Here is a 22,354-nt window from a genome sequence, read left to right on the forward strand (position 1 = left end):
TCTTTGGTATCTGGAATCAGGAGCATGAAACAATATTTGAGGATGGCCTAAACCAAGCTGACAATGTTACTGGACAGAATACATCCACAGAGGGTATAAATGTGATGGTCACTGACCACGCAGAAAAGAACCATACAAATACTGGGAACATTCTTTGTGATGCTGAATTATTCACTGCAGAAGAGTCTGGTAAAGAAGCTGAAGACAGTAGCATCAGCATTCTCCCAAATGGTAGTGCTACCAATGAAAGTCAAGCTGCTGCTGACAAAGAGTGCCCACAAGAATTGATGCCCGAAACACCTCATGCTGCTAGCACAATCTGTGGTAATCCTTGCCTAGATAATAGAGAAGACCAAATGACAGGTAGGGCAGCAGCAGCAGCCACTGAAGAGCATCCTCATAGCAGTGGTGTTCCTGAAACCTTGGAAACAGACCCCTGGCTGGCAAACTGGGATCCAACAGTTACTAACGATTCCTGGGGGTTTTCTAATATGTCAGATGGCCAAGCCAATGGACTGGACAATTGGCCCTTTTTCCCCAAGCAGCAAGACTCAGAGGAAGGTAACATGGAAAATGCTTGGTTAGGCATTAGTGATAAGTGGTCTACGCAGGACCTGGGAGGGACTGATAACATCTGGGGAGAAGTAAGTGTAAGCACAAGCAATAAAATTCAGGAGGAACCAATAAAACAAGGTTTGCCTGGGGAGCAGGCAAGTGTTGGCAATGCTGGATTTAGCAATGAGGTAGTTAGACCCTTGGCTCTGTTTCAAATGGGAAATTCCCGAAATGCTAGCACCGAGAGTTCAACTAGTCCTAAAGACAATGAGACCAACAACTCAGATTTATCTGAAGATGAAATTGCTAACCGGAGATATGGATTGTTGTACCAAGAAATTGAGGCTGATAAAGAAGAGGTACCTACCCCAGTGTGTAGCCTAGTCTAGACAAAGAGTTCCTTAGGTCATGCATAACCTTGTCGTTTAAAACCAATCCATCTGTGTGTTTCCTGCTACCCCTCCTAAGCCCTTGCAATTCTTGTTCAAAAAATTGTCACGCAACTGTGTAGTATGGTGCCCTTCAGCCGTGTAATGAAGCAGGCTGACAAAAATGCATCTCAAAAAGGTGAATGAAGCTTCACACTGTGAAGGCACACGGTGTCTCACAGCTTTTGTACTTTATATGTATAATTTTAAATGCATCTCCAGTCTTTTTTCTTTTTATAAAAATACTTAAGCCGCTCCGCTTTTTTATTCGTTTTGGTGTTCTCTTTAAGCCTGTGAAATCTGTTATTGAATAGCACTGTCATCAAGAATCTTTCTGCCTTGCCCTTCCTTTTGTTATTTATTTATTTTGTTTTATGTCTGGCCTGTTTTTATTTTGCAAATAGAAATGTTTTATCCATGTTCTCGTTTAGTAAACAAACGATAACTTGTTCTGATCTTCACTTCTACTTAGGCATCCAGCACGGCATTTAATGGATTTGCACAGGTAAGAAACAAGCAGATTTTGAGAGGTTTTATCTGTTTTGCTGGGAAGAGGTTAAGACTAGCTGCACAGCTTTGAAAACTCTGTTCTACAGACCAGCTGCACAATAATGTCATGCTGACACAAATCCTGAACTTGTCTGCCCTCAGAAAGTCTTCCTGGATGTTCCTAGAAGGTTGCCAATATTCTTGGCCCTCTTGGCCTAACTGAATTTAATTGGAAAACTCCCACTAGCTTAGCAGGACTGTCTTATTTACTATGTGAAAGAACTGGGTTAGTATTTTTGTTACTCTCTTTTTGGGATTTTTCTAACAATCTCAAAATCCTGTAAAGCATGGCTTCCTCATAGCTTTCACACCTGTTCAGTGGCTCTATGTATTCATGTATTTGTGAAATGAGTTTTATTTGGTTCTGCAATTTTGTTTTCATTTAGAGGACGTTTTAGTCTGGGAATTAAATCTGAGCTGTTTATTTACTGCTGTCATAATGCTGAGAATCTGCACAAGGCACTGTAGCAGTGCAGTACACGTTTATGCTCTCAAATTCCAGGGTCCCCATCCCAAGTGATAATGCAGATAATCTGGGGCCTTCTTAAATTCCAGCAGCCTCTCAGAGACTGGCTTACCCACAGCATGCTATGCACACCATTTTTTAGATTTGCACACAAAAAAAGCTGGGTGTCTGCAAGGCTGAAAATGAGTCTTTAGTGCTTGTTGATTTTGCTACAGGCCTTTTGCATTAGTAAAGTATTCTGAAGGAAGGGCTAAAATATAAAGCTGCCACCACTTTCTTTAAGGGAAAGTGTCCACCTGGGAGTGAAACAAAAATCTGATCCTTCCCACCCTCACAGTACAAACAAACAAAAGCATCTTCCAAATGAATTGTTTCTGAATAAGACGTTGGAAAATCTGTTCTCAGCTTCTGTGCCTTATAAATGCATATAAAGCTTCACATCTCTAACTACTTAGCAGTGCATGCACTATTCAAATAAAAGCCCAGAATCCAGAGGATGTGTAAGTAACTTAGAGCTGGTGCACTCCCCATGCACGTGCAGTCTGGCACAATAAAACTCTGGCATTCACTATTTAGAACTGCAGTGTGCCTGAAGCGAAGTCCTTGCAATTTGCTTGTATTCAGCGAAGGATTCTTCACTGATTTGAATAACTTAAAACATTTTAGAATCTGGAACACATTTGAAAAAAGAAGGTCTTTAATATTGATATTCATACCTATTTAGATTATCATTTTTCCATCTAAGCTCAGTTACTGATGGTTATGCCTGAGTAAGCCATAAAAAATCAGGTCTTTACTAGATACATCCCATGTCAAATACTGTTGCTTCGTTGTTTGTATTTTCTATATGTAGGATACCGCAGCATTTACAGTGCAGTCAAATGAGAATGTGACAGAGACTCTGGTAAGTGGTGGATTTTGCTTCCTTTCTAAATGTTGTGTAAAAAAAAAAGGGTACTGTTTTGTTCTTCGTAGAAAAGTATTTGCTCCTTTGTACAAAAACATGGGTGTTTTCCATCCTCTAATTCATTACACCTTGACCTGAAAGAATAGGTGGGTATACCATTGAGCTGTAAACCTTTACTTTCTGAAAGTCTTTCACAAGGATAGCACTGCAAAAAAGGAAAAACAGGATGCCCTAGATACTTTCAATTTTTGAAGGAACAGTCAGTTTACTTATTTATTGCACTTAAGAAGCAGCAAGAATGAGTACTTGGTCCAGTGTACAGCAAGGAAGTGCTCACGTGTAATGTTGGTATGCATACCTCTAATATTACTGCAGCTTTATCTATCTTCCACATTTTAGTAGGTACCATCTTTTAAGGGGTGGGAGTGTTGTTGAAAGTGATCATACTTTGGTGGTTTCTTAGTTCCTCTTGCTGTCCTCGGTTAGCCTGAATTAAGGATATGGAGTGGCAGCACTGCTGGGTGAACACTGCCATTACTGAAGAGCAGAAGAGTGATACTAATGTGACTTTGGTTACTGAATACTGTGAGAGCATTTTGAGTATTTTTATTTGTAGTTCAAATGTGGCAAGTAGTCTAAAGACTGCTTGTCCATAAGTGACTCAAAGCACATCAGTGCAATCTGCATTGTAACATGTTACCTCTGATTTTAAGCCTCAAAGTTTCTTCCAGTATTAAGCCCCAGGAAACTCATTAGCCATCTTACCTGGGATAAATCTGTCTTTTGTTTCTCATTACAATCATGTTTTTTCTTTGTGAAATTCCATGGAACTGGTATTATCACACAAGACAGACTTCTGCACAGTGTGGTATAATATAATGAATGTTTCTTTATTCTTTGCCAAATCCTGAAGGTGGTGCTTAGGCAGACTTCTATATGCCTCATTAAAAATAAGCCTGCTAAAGAAATATATGAGGAAAGAATTGAAAGGTTATGTTTTGTTTTGGTGGTGGGTTTTTCTGTTTGATTTTGTTTTGTTGTTGTTTTCTGAAAAATATCAGGGAGAAGATTTTAGTATTTTTAAGAATTTCATGGAAGATGTCTCTTTATTACAGAAGACCATCTAACCAGCTGCATTTTATCAACTGCAAAGCAGCTGAATAGCTTTTGAGGTTCATATTATGCTGAGCAATTTGTTCATGGCAAATTAATCTACTGGGGTTATTTTATCTGGTTGAGTCAGCCATCTTTATAAATGGAATACGCTGAGCACAGCTTGCAGCTCTCTCCTTTAGTTGTGCATGTGTTTGCAAGGTTTTGTCCCTAGCAGAAATAGTACTTTTGCTGGGAGCTATTTTGCTACGGGACCAAACATCTTGCGGGACTGATGATGTTTACTCGATACACTTCCTAAAGAATAAGCATAGGCCAGAATGTTAGAGGGTGGGAATTCCAGAAGCATGGCTGATAAATGTAGGTGATTTTTTGTAGGTGATTGAGATCTGAGGATGAAATAAGCATTAAAAAGAAACTAGGGATGACTGTTTTTTTATTCAGAAGGTGGTGAGGTACTGGAACAGGCTGCCCAAAGAAGCTCTGAATGCCTCTGGGTCCTGAACATCCTGATCTAATGGGTGGCCCATAGCAGGGGGATTAGAACTGGATGGTCTTTAAGGTTCCTTCCAATTCAAACCATTCTATAATTCTATGATTTTCATTGTCAGAATTCATGCAGCTACTACTTGCCTATGTGAAAACAGTCTGCAAAATGTTTCTTACTTTCAACAGAGAAGGGATCTTTTTGTCTGAGAACTAGTGGAATTAGGGGGATAGGGGATAATTTTAAAAAATCATATTTGAAATCATAATTTGGGACACTCCTCACTTTGCCCTCACTTTCTAGAGCATTTCTGAGCACACTGATTACTTCTCCCCCATTTCTGCTGCTGCTTTCAGTAACTCAGGAAGCTAGCACTCTCTTTCCTTGCAAGGGAGGGATGTAGGACTGACTCAGTTTATGTACAGGACACTGAGAATGAAGATGCTCTGTAGGTGATCATTAGTAATGTAAGGCTGTCCTCTTCCTGGCAAAGCCATGTGGGACTGAGTCTGCTAGGAGTGAAGCAGCACTGCAGTGCCAGGCAGAGCTCCCATTCCCTTTTTCCTTCCCCACCATCATGTGCTCCTCAACAAATTTTCCACTGTTTACTTAAAAATCAATAAAACAAAAGACTGAGGCTGAAGAAGCTCCACCTGGGGAACTCAGGGTCGAGGAAACCCCTGCTGCTGCTGTTGTGGAAAAGGAGGCCATCCCTGCTGAGCCAGATGAGCCAACAGAGCAGGCTGCGGTGAGTGATCTGTCCCCCATGTCCATCTCCCAGCCTCATCTGAGCCATCTCTCATCACAGTGAATGTGCCTGCTGTATTTCAGCCATCCTCTCCGTCCCTCATTATGGCTGGTTTTGTCAGCATCCAGCTGTGTCACAGCATGCCTCTCCAGCAACATTTGCTCCTTTTGGTCCTAAAATGTCATTGCTTTTAAGACTGGCATTTTAGCTGGAAGTTCACCTGAATGGTCTTACAGGCAGTCAGAGGTCAGTGAAGAGCATCAACAAAAGGCTTATCAGATATGCAGATATATAGCATTGCATGGATCTTTCTGTGGAGCTGATTGTGTTTCACATTCCTGCTAGGGGCAATGGCTCAGGCACTGCAAGCCTGTCTGTGACATTTATTAATGAAGGGGAACAGCATTAGGAAAGCGTACAGACAGAAGCAAGGAGTGGCTTGGAAATGGTCTGAAGCTCTACTCAACCCATGTCAGGTTGGTTGTTTGCTGGTGGTGTTGGACCAGTGCAAAAGCCACTCATGATACCACACAAACTGTCTTCAGCAGAAGCAGTACAGCTGTAGTTTAAAGAACTTCTCAAAGACAGATAGATGAGTTTGCCTGGATACTTCCAACTGTGTCACTGGCTTAAAAACTGGTATCAAATGTGAATCAGGCTTTTCCCCTATGAGTGTTTTCTTTTGAGTTGGTATAAATCACTGTAATAACTTGTCAACTCTATAGTAAAGCAAACAATGAAACTGTCTATGTGAAGCACATTGTTCCAACAGACTGTTGTCAGAAATCCTTCATGGCTAGACAGAGTAAATTTGATGGTTTGGAATAAAGAAGAAAGAAAGGATGGTGAGTAGAGAAAGGATGGGACATCAGTCATTGGTCAGGAGGTTTCTTCTAGTACTCACTCTACTGAGTGGCAGTAAATAAAGTGAAGAACGGATATCAAAGAAGCTTAAAAGGTTGTTTCTGTATGGTTTGAGTCTGTTTTTTCTGCAAGGATTTAATGAAGGAAAGAAAAATTGTGATGGAAATATTTTTTTCTAAAAGAAAACTGACTCCTTTTCTTGAACTAAGACAGAGTTCTAAAATCTTCAGTGTCTGAGGTGCTAATTAGATGGCAGGCTGGGGTGCAGCACCACTCATCCTGTCTGGTCCTGTCACTCACTGTGTCACTGGCCCTGTCCTGTGACCCCTTTTGCTGCCTGACCATCACTGAGGGATTCTCAGTCCATGTTCTTTCATGCTCCAAATGGCTGCAGAGCTATTGGGAGCAGGGAGAGAAAGACAGTGTGAGAGATGGGCAAGTCAGTGGCAATCCAGGAGGAAGATCATAGGCGTTAAATAGAAGTTAGACAGTTCTGACTAGGTTTATTTTCATTTTTTTGTTAGCTTTAGAATACAAAGTTGTCTTTACCAATTTGGAAGAGATGTCTAGGAAAATAAGCTCAGTGTTGATTTCTTAAAAATTCAGAAGTAGAATTATTCTTCATTTGGCTCTGAGGGGCTATTATTTCAGGAATTGCTTTCCAGGACTTGCAAAGGAGAGTCCTGAACATCAGGATTAACAACAACTGTGATCAAAGCTAAGGAAATTTCACTGAGATGCAAAATAGGAAAGCATGTCATTTCTCAGCAGCAGTTCAGCATTCATTCACTTTACGAGTGATGAGTTACTTAAAAGTGGAGTGGTGAAATATTAATATCTTTCTGATAGGAATCCTTTATTGATTTTAGTAATTTCAAGTCTGTGGTGACAGCCCCTAATCAGCACAATTTTTCTGTGGTGAATTTACTGTCAAACCACATTCATTCGTAGAATGTATGGCATTCATTAGCTGTTGCAGGAGCTTTGAGTAAATTTTCTGATAGGGCTTTCATTTAAACTGAGGAGAGGGTAGGCCAGAGAATAGGGTACAATTCCCTGCTCAGGAGTTTTGGGTTCTGTTCTTAACAGTTTCATAATCTGCCTGAAGTGTATTGCCAAACACTTCATTCCAAGGGCTCATCTTAATTGCTGCATGGAATCTTATTACATGTTCTTGTCTTGATCCATCGGTGCCACAGAACAAATAAAATTTCTATTAGATGCTGACAACCATTGATTCTTATTTTGGTTGCAGGGAACAAAATTTTTCACAGTTAAAGGGACAGAATTACCACGTGCACCAGAAGAGCTGAAGCGAACCATGGTAAAAAGTCCTTGCATGGACTTTTGCCCGCAGAAACTGTTTTGTTTCCTTATTTCCATAGTATATAAAATACAAAGGATCCAAAGTCTAAAAGATATAGTTTATTAACCACTGATTGATTTCAGTTTCAAATAATAATATCCCTCTCACCACATCAATTTTTCACAGTCAGGCAAAGATGACAGGTGTACAGAACAAAGAGAAATCATAGGAAGTCTTGTTATTTCGTTCTCCTATCTGTGAAATATTGCACCCAGAGTTCACAGCATTACTCAGAGATCAGCTTTTTTGACTTCCAGTATGCTCATTGGTTTGGAAAGAACCTTTTTGTGCTTTGGGTCTGATTCTTGCCTGGATTTTAATATTCTCTCATTAAATCAGTCAGGCACTCAGCTAAACACAGTGATTTTCAAAGCTGTGTGTAGGCACATATGAAACTACAGCTGGAAGCTCTCTCAGACACTGAACAATGACAGAGGCCAAGAAAGAGCCTTCAGCTTAGAGAGATGTCTAATTATGGTTGAATCCCACCGTAGGTACAATCCATGGCACCCAAATTGCAGATAATATAATCTGGGAGAGCAGTTTTAAAATGTTCAGATCTAGAAGAGTGATCAGCTGTGTCCGAAAGCTGAGCATGGAGCCAAGCACAGGTACAGCGTTGGAGTATGAGGCCACTTAAAGATAAAATATTTCTTTCAAAAATGGGAGAGAACTGATGTAGAATACTGTTCTGTTCTAAGTCAGCAGAAGCAGATTGCACTCTGTTTGTGGAATTGCAGCATTACTTAGGCATTATTTCAGTAATTCTATTTACTTACGTTTACGCCTCATGTGGCATAAAAATAAGAATTGCACTACCGTGCTTCCCTTCTAAAACTCGGTCATCCTTACCATCCCAACTCCTAACTAATCAAAAGATCAGTGCTGCTGATTTTACTAATACAGAATAATCCTTAAGAAGTAAGGCCAACTCTCCTTACCTTTCTCTTTCCCCCAAAAATCTGCTTCCAGTGATGCTTGAAAAGAGCCCTCATTTAAAAGTACATGTATGAATGCATCAAATTTTGTAAAGAGGCTCAAGCTGTAAGCTTGGTTGATGGAATTCTTATGGGAGAGAGTTTCCAGGTTACTGATAAGAGAAGGGTAGGGACAAACACATTCCTGACATAGAACAGTGCTCGTTTCTGAAGGCAAATTGACTTCTAAATACAGCTTATTGAAGAAATTCAGCACTTTTTAATATTGAAAGTTAGAAAAGAGTTTGTGTACCAACTTGCCATTGCCATTAGACACATAGCTTTTATGAGGCAACAGAAACATTTGTTTACATCTCCTGTTAAAAAAAAAAAAAAAGAGCAACATGCTGTAGCAAGCATGCATGCTTTGCTAGAGTAAGAAATAATTATATTTTGCAGTAGAAGCTCATGGGATTTTTTTCTGTTTAAGACCCTCTACAGTCTCTTTTAAAATTAATGTAAAAATCAGGTCTTCACAGCATGGTCTGGCAGCTTCAAAGAAGAATTAATCCTATATATATGAAAGAAAAGGTTATGTAACACTGCAATTTTAACAGGGTAAAGCTATGAGGGGTTTCCATGGTAACACTGCTGTCAGCAACTGCTTTGCTCTGGCATCTGGACATGTCTGGGTCTTATGAGGTGACTGCAGGAAGATTAGATTAGAAAACACATGAGTGATGTGAAGTTTGGCTATAACTCAGCATCCTTCTATTAAACAAAATAACATGCAAGCATTTCAGATGAAACTTGTAGGAATTTTGGTGTCGCAGGTGTGTGGAGGCAGTGAGCTGGAGACTGAGCACTTGAGGCCTGATCACAATTGCTAAAGATGGCAATCTGATCTACCTGCACTCAAATAGATTTGCATGACTTGTCTTCACCCTTACCTGACATATGCATGTTGGCACAGCAGCCTCAACATTTATTAGAGAAAGAGATTTCTATAAGGGGGCTTAGATTTACTTTTCCTTTGAAAAGCATCTTTAGAAATATCCTGCAATCTGCAGGAAGCCAAGACTGAACAGAAGAGAAAAGCACTTCTAAGTATTCCAAACGAGACATGAATTACAGCCATTTTGACTGTTTGTTGACCTAAACTAGACCTGAACCTCTTGATCTAGGCTGAGCAATAGCCAGAACTGAATCCAAGCTCAAGCAGAAGGGATGTTGCTGACTGAATCCTAAAATGCTGCAGTAGAATTGGAAACCAGCTAGGGCACAACTGTCCCACAGAATTTAGGAGATTGTACGTTTTTTCCTCTTCCAAAACCTGGAACTCATGCAGTTTTACAGCTTCTGTAGAAAAGGACCTTGTGTTAGATATCATCTGTGCTATAAAAAGTATTGTTTGGGGTAAGCCCATTACTGTTCAGAGCAATTGATCCCTTGAACATCTTTGTGGGTGCCAGATTTAGAAAGCCACTGACACATGTCTAATGTTTTAAATGTCAGGCACCCAGTGCATGTACAACTGAGTATGGACCTAGAGAAAAGTGATTCTGCAGAAACTGATGAACCTTGTGACCCACTTCTTTGAACAATCCCCTTAAATGTGTTTCAGCCCAACGTGTGTGGAAGAAGTGTTTTAGAAAGTTTTCCTGGAAACTGGTGAGTTACAGGGGCAGCAGCAGGTTATGATGGAAACATTCTGAGTCTTGGGTGGGAGAAATTTGAGGTAGCTGGAAAAAACTGTAAGGTCAGCAGTGTTCTGGATTGTTGCTTAATAAAAAAATTCATCCAGTTTGGTGCTATTTGAGAATACTGATAGCAAAAGTAAATAAAATTGACATTAGCACTTCCAGTGTGGTGATCATTACATAATTAACAGGCTTTATTTCTCGTGGATTTTTGCTGTGTTCTTGTTTTGTTCTGTTTTTATCTTATAGCTACTTTTATTTCAGATATATAGCAGCGAGAATCTTTCCACTCACTCTGTACTATCCCATTTAGTTCCCACCATTCATTTCATTGCATCCCATACATGCCATTCTTCCACTAAGCTTGATTAATGCCAATTTCTCTGCAGTCATTCCCTCAGCATGAGTAAGATGATGACCATATTTCCTCTTTATACAGGAGAGTATCGAGGCAGGGGATAAGGAGACAACTGGAATTGCTGAGAAAGAGAGCGAGGTACATATGAACAGCCTCAGGAATATGGTTTTGCTTTAATATCTTCAAGAGGAGCATGGCAAAAATATATATATGTCATTTGCATGTTATCAATATGCAGACAATACAATATGACTGTGACCCAGCTGTGGTACCAGAACATTTCTCATTCACTGCAAGACCTACCTTAGAAACTGACTGTTGCAGCAGTACAGACTGATAAATATTTTGGGACAGAAAACAATACAGATCCATGAACAGAAAGTGGCATAATGCTGTTTCAATTGATATTTGTGGTAAAGAGGGAATGTGCTGCGTAGATTCACAGTAGCTTTTACATTTTCCTTGAATTTGTTTGTCTAGCCTTCCTCTAAACATCTCTAAAAAAAGAAAAGGAATTTTGATTCATCATTTGTTTCTCCTAGCACAGCTGAAAATAATCATGCTACAAGTTCATTTTCCAAAATACAAATCTGGCATTGAATTGGGTATATTACAAAGCAACTGAAAAACTCGGTGACATACTTAATTTCTCTTTAGGTGGGCATGTTGAAATCTAAGGGTTGTATGGTTGTGTTTTGCTTATGTAAAGCAAGACACTATGAATCCTTTTGTACAGAATTGAAACTGTAATGTTTTCGAGTGGGCATGGAGAGCAGCACAGGAAGAAGAGCTACATATTAAATGCAGGAAGAGAAGTAGGGAATGAGAAAGAAATTGTTACTCCTCATTGATAATTGCTTAGAATCTGTATCTCAAAGAGCTGACCAACTGTTTGATTATGTTATTTCTCTTAGTGCCACAACATATACAAACAGAGTATAAACTGTGTTCTGCTTGTTTTGGTTTCATGGTAGGCTCAGCTGTCCAAGCTTGGGTTTGTTACACTGATGTAAACAGGCATCAGCCCTTCTGCAATCTGGGATATGCCCATGCTCTGTGGCTACCCAGGGTACCCCGTGTTGCAGGGAAGCAAAATTTGCAGCCAGCAGCTGTCCCTGCTGGGCAGCATGGCTGAGCCAGGATGAGGTCCCACTACCATGGGCTGCTTTCTTGCTGTGACCCGTAGCCCTGCCTCACTGGTGCCGTACTCCTCAACAGCCTGCTGTGTAGAAGCCAGGGGAATTATACTAAATAGAATTTACAGGATGGGAGAGGTAAATCAAACCCAGTTTCTATAGCTACAGGTGTTGATGTGCTGCAAATGAGTTGCACTGCTTCTCTAGCATTGTCTTATCACTACCAAGTCTGGGCCAAGGAACGCCTTGCTAACCCCTGAGCACAAAGGCTAAGCCTTTGAAATGCATCTTTCCTCTGCTTTCCAAACAACGTGCCCTCACAAAGTAACTTTTATCTGGTAAGTTAAACCTGTTTAGAGGGGCAGTATTACTGAATGCAGAAGAGATGCTGTCAGGGATCAGGCTGTTTGCTAAGATGATATCCTGGCTCCAGTGGAGGACTGTCCTTCTGATGCAACGTTCATAACCAGTTCTTCAGTATTACTCCAAAAGCCTTCCAAGACTTTTCAAGCAATTGGTGTGCTCACTAAAGCATGATAATTAGTTCTTGATCTTATATTAGACGGCTTAGCTATAATTATGACTAACTGTCATAAAAATTACCCAGTCTTTTTCTAAATCAAGCCATGGAGCAAGATCTTCAGCTCTGGAACACAGGGAGAGCTCAGTGAGCTCCTCCCAGACCTCCAACTGCAGACTTGGTAGCTCTCCTCCTCTTCATGGCCTCACTCTTGCTGCTGCTGAATCTGTGGCATTGCACTGAGCTGACAGTGGTGTTAATTAGAGGATAATCCAACCAGCTGCATCCTGGGTAAAGAAGCATTCACTTTTACTGCAACTAAAAGTCGTGTGGCTCTTTTATCACAGCCTTCATTATATTGGATGACCCTCGTTTCTTCTTCTGCGTGGCTGTGCAAATTTCAGTAACACTTCTGTAGATAGCTAGTTTAGGATACTCTTAGTCTGTGTAATGTTATGGAAAACAGGTTCTCAAAACGAAGACAGGAAATACCTGCAAGCACGTGGCCTGCTGTAGCTGGGTGTGGGATTCTTGCTGTTCTGATTTCAGTGGAATTGAGCCTCCCTCTTTTTAGTTTAGTTTTTTTTTCTTCTTCTTAATCAAAGATATTTGATACTAATAGTGAGATTCATTCAGCACTAGGACACATGCTTTTGTAAAAGCTGTTTTTTAAATACCCATCTTGCTTTGGTTTTGTATTCTAAGACACAGGAAATACACAGTTCTGCATATGTGAATGCATTGTACATGCAGTGAGTTACAGCTACAGCTGTTGAGAGCATCACCCTTTCAGTGCTGACTATTTGAGAGCTGACTGATGTAAATTAAAATTCTCCTCCGCAGTAAAAGAAAATTGGCCATACAAATCCAATAAGTAGAAAACAAATGTTGATCCTAATCACAACAGACAGCAAGATCAATTTCTGCAGCATGCTGTTAGAAGCACATGTTATAAAATCAATCTGATATGCATTCTGTTCCCTTTCTTTCATACTGGTCTCTTCCAAGGCTTTCACATCCACCATTTATTTGAATACTAGCCTGGGTCAAGATTGCTAAATTGGTAATACTCTGTGAGACAGATTTGCATGCCTTACAAGTCACAGGAGAAATTGTCAACATTCATCCATGTCTTTTGATATTACTTCTGTTTGTGACAGAGCATCCTTCCCTAGCAGAATTTTTAGTTGAAGCTAAAATTTCTCCAGTGATTGCTGCAAAACACTGGAGTATTTTCTGCTTTCAAGGACTGCAGAAGAATTTATTTATCACATCAGATAATATCAGTCACTGGGGTAGATATAACTAAAACAAAATGACTGAAGAATGATCGTGAACAAATGCAGGCAGTTCAAGTTGAGCTCAGATAGCTGCGTTAGTCTCATTCATAGGTGGAAAATCAAACTGAGAAAACAGAGCATCAGGCTGTTAACTGAATTTCTGCTAAACTTAGCTTGACATTGGTACCTAGAAAATAGCTTTTCTTTAGTGTTAAAAACTTCCTGAAGTTAATTGAATTGACAGAACGTGGGTTTTTTATTTACCTTCACCATCCAAGCCTTAGGATTAATATACAGTAAACTTAAGCATATCACTGTAAACAAATACCAGTATATACCAACACAAATGTTAGGGTGATACATAAATTATCTCTGCTGGAGGAAGGATTTAACAATGGCCTTTAGGAAGGTACTTTTCTATCCACCTTTCAATAACTGAAATAAAATGCATACTGACTTTTCAACGCAGACTAATGACAAATGATTCAGTCATATCAAATCTGCTTGGGTCTTTATTTACGTTTCTTCCTTTTTTTAAATTGGCCTAGCTATAGGCTAACATTTTCTAATACCTGATGACATCTGAATATTTCTAACCTTTATCTAGCTGTAGAGTATATTTGCTTCAGCTAATATAGCCCAAGTTGCACATCTCTGTTCAAAAGGAGTCTAACTAAGGCAATGCTCTTGAAGGCAGTCCAGGTCTAGAGATTGGAGACAGCAGCTGGAGAAGACTTGCAGCCTGTTCCTAAGAACAGACTTCATGTAGCACAGTGGACCTCGGGACAGTTTGCCAAGCTTCAACTCACCTTGAACCTGCAGGGAATTTCTCACACCGAACAGCTTGGAGGCAAATCAGCCCTGAGAATGCAGTCCCATAACTGTTACAGAGAGCAGTGGATGGAGCCCACTGTGAGAAAGAAGAGACAATGAAAACACATGAGCCTTGAGAAATTTTTCCTGCACTAGCAATGCCGATCTGAAACTCTACTGCATGTTCACAGGAAGGTTTTGTAAATGTCCCTCTCCTGCCTGTAAATCAGCTTTGTTGTGCAAGCCTACCCCTGTGCTCCCTACATGGTGCTTCAGGTATAGGATGGCAGCTTCCGGTGCTGCTTTCCCCCTTGGGTCAGGAGAAACCCAGTGAAACCAAAGCCAGGGGCCAGCAGCAACTAAGGAGATCGCAGAGTACAGGATATCTCCAGCTGATATCCACAGCTCGTGTCCTGAAAGGTTTCTCCTTTTATTCTGCAGGTGGTGAGTGCTGCAGATGGGGCAGTGGCAGTGGAAGACAGTGTGGTGGTGGCAGCAGGAGCTGGTGAGGGTGCTGCTCCCACTGAACAGGAGGCTGCTGCTGAAGGTGACAAACCTCAGGGAGAAGAAAAGGAGGGTGATGTTTCTCAGGTACCTCATGTTATTGTGTGGGGGAGCATTAGAGGAATCCAGCCAGATCCAGCAGCTCCCAGCACAGGCAAGGCTGATGCAGCTCCATGCCCCCAGGATCCAACAAGCAGTGAGGATGAGCATGTATTCTCAGTTGATGCACACACAGAGCACACACAGACATGATATTTGTGCATACACAGATAGCCATGGAAATCATAGACAGGCACACGGGGTTCTCGCACAAACACAAGCATTACCAGAAGCCTCATGATGTTCTCCTCTCTGGCTGAGCAGGGTAGAGATCTACTAATGAGAATATATATATTTGTATATATATGCTGATGTCGCTCAAGTCCACTCACCTGAATGTCTCCAGTGGCTGGCACCTGGATCTCTCATGTAGCTGGCAGATGGGCACACAGGCCCTCCAATCCATGATCTGACCCTAGTGCACACACGGGCAAGAACAAAAGACAGCCCTCACCCTGGAAAAGAGTTAGCAAGCAACTTAATGAGAAGATAGAACAGACCACACTCATCAGGTGCAGGACGTGGCCAGATACTCATTTGAACTATCCACTACTTACATGCAAGCAGCCCATTTATGCTGTTATCTCTGCCTTTGTTGTCCCACACTTGTTCCTCCCCAAATCACCTCAATCCACCCACTGCTTTTTTTGGTTTCTCCCTTAAACATCCCATAGTAAGTCTTGTACAGTATTGTGTCCCATGGCTCTAGGCAACAACCTCCCTCAGTCCTGAAGGTGCTCTAGTGTACGATGGATTTCACACCTGGACACTGGGACAGCCCTGAAAGAGGTCCAGGTCACCTCTGCTTTTGCACCTTGTGTTCCTCTAAGCTCTTAGAACTTTTACTTTTCTGCACAATTATTGTTCTCTGTCTTGATGTAAGAATCCGACCTTCAGCAGAAGTAAAGAAACATGTTTTTCATCTTGAAATAAAGTACGAAATACTCTTGTGGTGCTTTTGTTGTATTTTATTTCTTTTCCTAGGAAAAGGTCAGCAGCATCCCTTCAGTCGTAATAGAGCCAGCATCGAACAATGAAGGGGAAGGAGAAGAACATGATGTGATCATGAACGAGTCCAAAGATGCTGCAGCAGAGATGGGCACTCAGGGCACTGACAGTGAAACTTCCCAAGTTGGAAGTGAGCAGAAACCAGCTGAAGAAATCCAGACTGCACCTTCTCGAGATCAGCCTTCATCAGCAGGAGACACAGCTTCTGACATGCCACCAGGCTTTCTCTTTAAGGTCTGCTTGTTTGTTTTTCTTTTAGACATCTTTTCACATCTAGCTTCTATGGATGTGTCTGAAAATTGAGTCATTACAGTGGTTTACTGAGGCCAAAGGATACCTAGTTTCACAGCCACATGCTTGCATGCACATATACTCACCCAACCTTTGTTTTTTCTCCATACATGAATTTTGAGAAATATATTTTCTGCACTTGGATTTTGTTGGTTACATCCCTCTGTAGCTGTAAGAATCATTAGAGGTCTCCTTTCATCTCGCCAAATCAGTACTGACAGTGAATCTTTTAAGTAAAATTCCACTGCCAGCAATTTAGACAGCAACATCATACAATCGTTTGCTACCAATACCAAAAAGGCATTTTTCTGGCCTGAGAATCTGTAGAGGAAGTTCCAGCCCTGTTGAAATCTATGGGACTTCAACAATTCTCTGTAATGAAGTTGAAGTGTCATTTTATGTCCTTAGTATTACTGTACTTACAAACTTTTAGGGTATTCAGACAGAAAAGTTTAATGAAGCTTGTGGGAAATCCTCTCCTTGGCTGGTAAGACCCACAGAGATTCCTGGTTCACAAGGTTCTTTTCACTTCAGAATCGGTGAGCAGGAGAAACACTCCTTGAGGATAGATGAACTTCATATGCTTCCTACTATAATTTGCATACTTCAGACTAATTAGTCCCATAGCAGTCCATAAATATGCCATTCTTTCTGATCCAGTTTCATTGGTCGAGATTTTCAGCAAACAGTGAGAATGACATTAAGGTTAGAGTGACCGGTACTGTGCAGTTTTGGTGCAGACCTGCTGCCACAGTTCATCTTCTGTTTTTTGTCACACTTCCTTGAGTCAAACATAAATAAGAGGCAGCAGAATATATGACTGCCATCTGGTTCCCGATGCTGTGTTATTTCATTATTGCAGAGTTACCATGGAACTGTCTGTGCCTTTGAGAAAACTAGGATAGTATCTTTCTACAGGAGGAAGAGCTATTTACTTAAAATGATCTGTTCACCACAGTGTACTAACTCCACAAATGTTTTAATAATCACCTCTTTGAAAGAGAGATATTTTTGGCATTCCTATCTGCCAGTAAATGGGAGTTCTTTCCAGGACAAACAGGAGTTATGGTTCCCATTATTAACTTCTTTTATCTTATATTGAAACCGGTGTTGTACCCTCACTCTAATTTCCAGGCATGTTTACACCAATAATAGTATCTAGCAGACAGCATAAGCAAGGGTCTGAAATAACATTTCCTGTGATTCTTTTCCAAGCTTATTAGCAAAATCCTGCCATCCCTCTCCCCAGGTCTAGTAATGATAGTAGGAAATGAAAGCAAGCTCCTTGCACGGTAGGAATAATGTAACAGGACTTGTCCAAGAGGCAGCACCTGTGGGATTCTGCAACCTTGGGAAAGGATGTTTGGTTTCTTTCAGTAGTTTCAGGAAGATTTACTGAAGCTGTACCTGTTTCATAAGCTATAAGTAGAAACTTGGATGTGAACATTAACAACTTGAATGTACGTATCTATGGCCATATATTTCCATAAAGAAGCAAGTGAAAGAGTACATTTTTTCTTTTTTCACAATGTCTCTATTTTGATCATTTCTATATATTTGGTATTTCCTTTAGGTTGAAGTTCTGCATGATTTTGAGGCAGCTAACAGTGATGAGCTTAATTTAAAACGAGGGGATATTGTACTAGTAATTCCTTCTGAGACCACAGCTGATCAGGTAACAACATGATTATTTATTTCTTTTGTTAATGTTTCCCTTTGTCTCAGCCTTCTTCTCACTGCTTATAGTTAATTTGAAATGTTGATTCAAAACATCTTTACTGTTAGAAAACACCAACATTCTTATTTTGTCCTTTTACTTGATTTAATTTGTGACCAAACAGCACAGTTAACTAAGCTAAAGTCCCAGGTATGTACTGCCAACAGGATCCAACTTCAGTACATTTTTCTAGGCACTTTTATGTTACTTTGTAGTGAGTTTTATACAGGCTTACATACATATGTAGGCTTAATACAGAAGATGGCTTACAAATTGTGCATCCTGCTATCATTTTGTTGTAACATTGGGTCAGAATTGATCGTATATTCCCCACATGTTCAGTTTTACATGGAGATCTGGAGAAATATACATTTGTCCAGAGAGAGCACTGAGACTGCACACAAACAGTTCTGTCCTGCAGCCAAATGGCACAGAGGTGTTCCTACATGTCCTGTGTGCCTCTTGGAACCTGAGCCTCACACAGCTGTGCTCTTGAGCTGCACCAGCAATCACTTTGTCTTTGATGCAAGAACCCAACAGCTCAATGTCATTTAAGATATTTTATTTTGTTTTAACAGCGTGTTTCAGGTTGATTTTTAAACAACTTAATTCCACATGCTATATTGATTTGCAGTCAAGTGAATTAATTTTTGACTACTCCTTTAAGAGAAGACTGCCTTGTACAATTAGTACGAGCCACTTCGTGGCTGCAGTGGCAGCAAGTGTTGATGAAAAATATCCCAGTGAACTAGGGGCTGGGAGGTTGGGGTCTGAATCCTGCACAGTGAGATAGCAGGTGCTCTGCTCTGAATGAAGAGCATTTCTTAAAATACGCCCAGATAGTGTCTAGTGCGTATTTGGAGAGCCAGCAACTGTTCATTATCTAAGCTGAACTCTCTCTTAATACAAGAGACAAGTAATTGTTTTGGTTTTTGATTCCTTTTTATTACTGTTTCTGAATAAAAGATTATTTTTATTTTCCTTTTCACTAGGACACTTCATGATTTTTGCAGGGACAGATTCTCTTATTCAAACTGTGCTGCGTGACACCTCTTGGGCTGCTCAACTGATTTTATTGTCAGTATTTGCAGAACCTACTTTAAGGATATAAAAACAGATTGTCTTCAGTTATTTTTTCTTATAATGTTTTGTATATATATATATACAATATATAAATATAAATATATATAACCTTTACTTGGTGAATCCATTGATTATTTTTCTCTTGTGGTGTGCATCCAAAAAGCCCATTAGCATTAATTGGAGTAAATCGTGTGCAGTGATGGAGAAAATAAAGCTCCATGTATTCGTGTTTCTGAGATCATTCTGCTCACATCTTTATTACTCAGTGCATATTTGCCCTTCGTGTTTAACATCACCATAAAACTTAATTTTTCTCTTTTACCGGATACTTTGCTGATTTACAGAGAGTATTTGATCTTGGTTCTTTTTTTCTCCTGCAAAATTGATCTGTCTAAAAACCATCATTCTGACATGGCTGGTGCTGTCAGCCTGTGCTCCCTGTTCAAAGCCAACTAATCCCACCCAGTGACTTCAATTTTTTTCCATAATTATTGAGTTGAAGTTAATATCCATTAAAACTTCAGTCCTGAGTAGAATCTACTCTGTCCATAGTAGAAAACTTCAGTTCCTCTGTCTCAGGTTTTCCAGAAGGTGAGCTTCAAAAACATGCTGCCAGTTACTCCATCTCTTTTTGCACTTTCAGTAGAATAATAATGAATCAGCATTAGAAATTCCCTGTTAATCATCACTTTACTCTGACTCCTGTTCTTAAAAGGAACAAAGCACAGAGTTAGTCATTTGGTGAGATGAAAACAGGCTGATCACTGCAAAAAATACTGAATGGATTTTATTCCAGTTGAAATGGATAGCAGTTAAGAGAACCCAGCACTTTCCAATAAGAAATCTTCCTTTTGATTGATGGTGCTGCTGAGGGTTTGGATTGCAGTGTTGCATGTCAAGATCTGGCTTAGGCTACCGTTTCCAGGAATTTTTGAAGAAGGTAGTTGAATATCAACTGACTTTTAGTTTCTAGAAATTATGATGGCAGAGAAAACAAGAACTGTTACTTCTTCTGACTGTCAATACAGGAATGAGAGAGAAGAACTCTCAGAAAAAAAAAAAAATCAGATGAAAACATTGATTCTTTTCCCCTCATCTGTGGCATTCTATAACGATTCTAGCACAGTGCTGTGCTCTTACTGTGTAAGTATCCCAATGTTACTGTGAGAACTTTGAAAACATCTCCACATGCATTTGCACAAATGCAGATTTGCTGTGACACTGGATGACTCCAGAGGCTGATTATCCAATTTTCAGTTCAGTTGGAGGTTAGGTGGGTTAAAGGCCATCTAATGTGCTCACAGTCTCACAAAACCATGGCAGAACAGAGAAAACAGTCTGTGCAAAATCAGAGTATGCTGTGTAACAAATCACCACTTCTTTTAGCCGTATGGCTCTAAAACTTCTCTGGGCTTGGAGTATGTACAAAGAAATGGGAGAGAGCTGACACTGAGGATGCTCTGTCTTTTCTCTTTCAGGAGGCTGGCTGGTTGACAGGCATTAAGGAATCTGAGTGGCTTCAGTACAGAGATGCAAATAGTTATAAAGGACTTTTCCCAGAGAACTTCACACGCCACCTGGAATAGTTCTTCTCACAGGCACACGAATGTGGTTTGAAGCTCGGTCAGTGGGTTCTTCACCTCTTTGAAACACAGGAGCCCACTTTTTTTGTAGTTCAGGCTGTTAATGGTTTACAGATTGGTGCCAGACAAAGGTTGTTGAAGCATATCAAAATGAGCATGAGTGCAAACAGTTAAGCTAGCAATTTCTGAAGCAGTGCGTGAAAAAAAAAATCAAATAAAAACAGAAATGTTCTTTATTTGTTCACATGTACGTGGCAACAGGTTTGTTTGTGCTTTGTCAGAGCTATGGTGATCCTGTATTTGGTCCTTTCCCATGAAATCCAAAATTAGCCTCCTTGATACCAAAACCTTAACTTCTCTGCACTAAGTGTATTGTATTGAGTTGCACTGCAGAAAATTTAATTAGTAATCCTGTAGTAATGAGGTCAAACTATTATAAGTTTCATGTGTTTAAAAAAGATAATTAACTGCTGCAACGTTTTTCAGTGTTACTTTTGGACATGCATAGTATATATACACAGGAACTTGGATGTGTATATATAAGTGCATATGGGTATATATGCATTTTAACAATTTCATGGTAGTTCTTTGACTGTGTAGTGTCATCAGTACATGCATTGCTCTCTCACTGTTTGGCATTACAGGAAACAGTTTTGTTCCAAAGCAAAACTAGCTGCTCCATTGCCAAAACACTGAACAGTATCCGTGTTAGTAATGTGAATTTTTCATTCTGAGATGATGAATAACATCATTTTCAAAGCTGCTAAACCTTTGAGAAGGCATGGCTCGGTTTCCTCTTCCAGCTGCAGTAGTTACAGTGAGATAATCTGGAAGGGGAACTGTTATGATGCTCATCTATAGTTTTTTATTTAATTGGCTTAATAATAAAAAAAAAAAGACAAAAAACACAACAAAATTAATCTCTGAGAAATAAACATATTTTCACAATAAGTATTTATGCAGCGTACCTTCACAAATCCTTTTAAATTAAGATATATAATGTATCCTGTATCAAAAAGTCATCTGTAACTTATGTTTTCCAGTGCTGTGTCATTAAAAATAAACCTTTGATCCAAAGACGTTTCATCTGTGATGCTTTTGAAGTTTTGTCACAATGAATTTCACATGGTTCATGTGTTTCTATTAGGGAATCTAATTTTAATTTAATGCCTCTTTTTCCAAAGAAATACAGCACAACTGGTGCACCATCTAAACTCTTGCTTTCAACCTCGAGATTCCAACAGGTCTGATTCCCAGCTCAGCACATCTCCTGGCTGCTCCTCCTGGAAATAGGCTCTGGCCACCAGCAGCAACAAGGGAACTTGTCTGTGCCCAGCTGTCACTCAGACTGCTACCTCTTATTCGTTTCTTGCTCGTCCATTCATCTTGTGTGAAAAGAAAATTCTCCATCAGTCTGCTCTGCTCTGTTTGCTGATGCATGGAAGCTACAACCATTTAGGAACACCCACATTTTCCTGGCAGTTCAGTTATTTTTTGTGATATTTTGGTTGTGAGCTTTTTTTTTGTGCATAGAAGTTCTTTCTAGTCTAATTTGTCAGACTTCAGTTGAAGAAATAGAATTTTATTGTTCCTCTGAAAGAGGAGGGAAGTTGCTTTCTTGGTATTTACTGAATCCAGTAGTTTTCAAGAGGAATTTTGATGGTGGAGAAGTGGAGTGGCTCGACTGCGGTAGCTGGGATTTTGGCTTTAAAATGTTACAGTGAGCAACTGGAGTCTCAGGGTGATGTGAAGAGCTCTTTGGTTTTCTTTTCAAACCTTTACCAGGCTTGGAAATCGATAGTGATTCAGGACCAGGAATTTCTCCAGGGGAACAACTTTTCATTTGTTTCTGACATTACAGT

General features: G+C 40.0%; 1 protein-coding gene across 4 annotated transcripts in view; it reads left to right on the forward strand.

Moving 5' to 3' along the window:
• Positions 1-21,557, forward strand: part of AMPH (amphiphysin) — a 103,031-nt gene extending 81,474 nt beyond the window's left edge. Inside the window, exons 15-22 of one of the 4 annotated variants that reach the window (XM_042834249.1) lie at positions 1,456-1,488; positions 2,852-2,902; positions 5,137-5,253; positions 10,540-10,596; positions 14,649-14,798; positions 15,795-16,052; positions 17,683-17,784; positions 20,388-21,557. In XM_042834249.1, the coding sequence (XP_042690183.1) occupies positions 1,456-1,488; positions 2,852-2,902; positions 5,137-5,253; positions 10,540-10,596; positions 14,649-14,798; positions 15,795-16,052; positions 17,683-17,784; positions 20,388-20,495 (876 nt within the window). In that variant the 3' untranslated portion in view covers positions 20,496-21,557. Of the gene's footprint in view, positions 1-1,455; positions 1,489-2,851; positions 2,905-5,136; positions 5,254-10,539; positions 10,597-14,648; positions 14,799-15,793; positions 16,053-17,682; positions 17,785-20,387 lie in introns of all 4 variants that reach the window. The other 3 variants (XM_042834246.1, XM_042834247.1, XM_042834248.1) reach the window with 3 other exon arrangements.
• The last annotated feature ends 797 nt before the right edge of the window (positions 21,558-22,354 follow it).

This window comes from Centrocercus urophasianus, unplaced genomic scaffold (genome assembly GCF_019232065.1).
Source record: "Centrocercus urophasianus isolate 14NV4802_14NV808 unplaced genomic scaffold, USGS_Curo_1.0 seq_44, whole genome shotgun sequence".
NCBI classification, from domain to species: domain Eukaryota; kingdom Metazoa; phylum Chordata; class Aves; order Galliformes; family Phasianidae; genus Centrocercus; species Centrocercus urophasianus.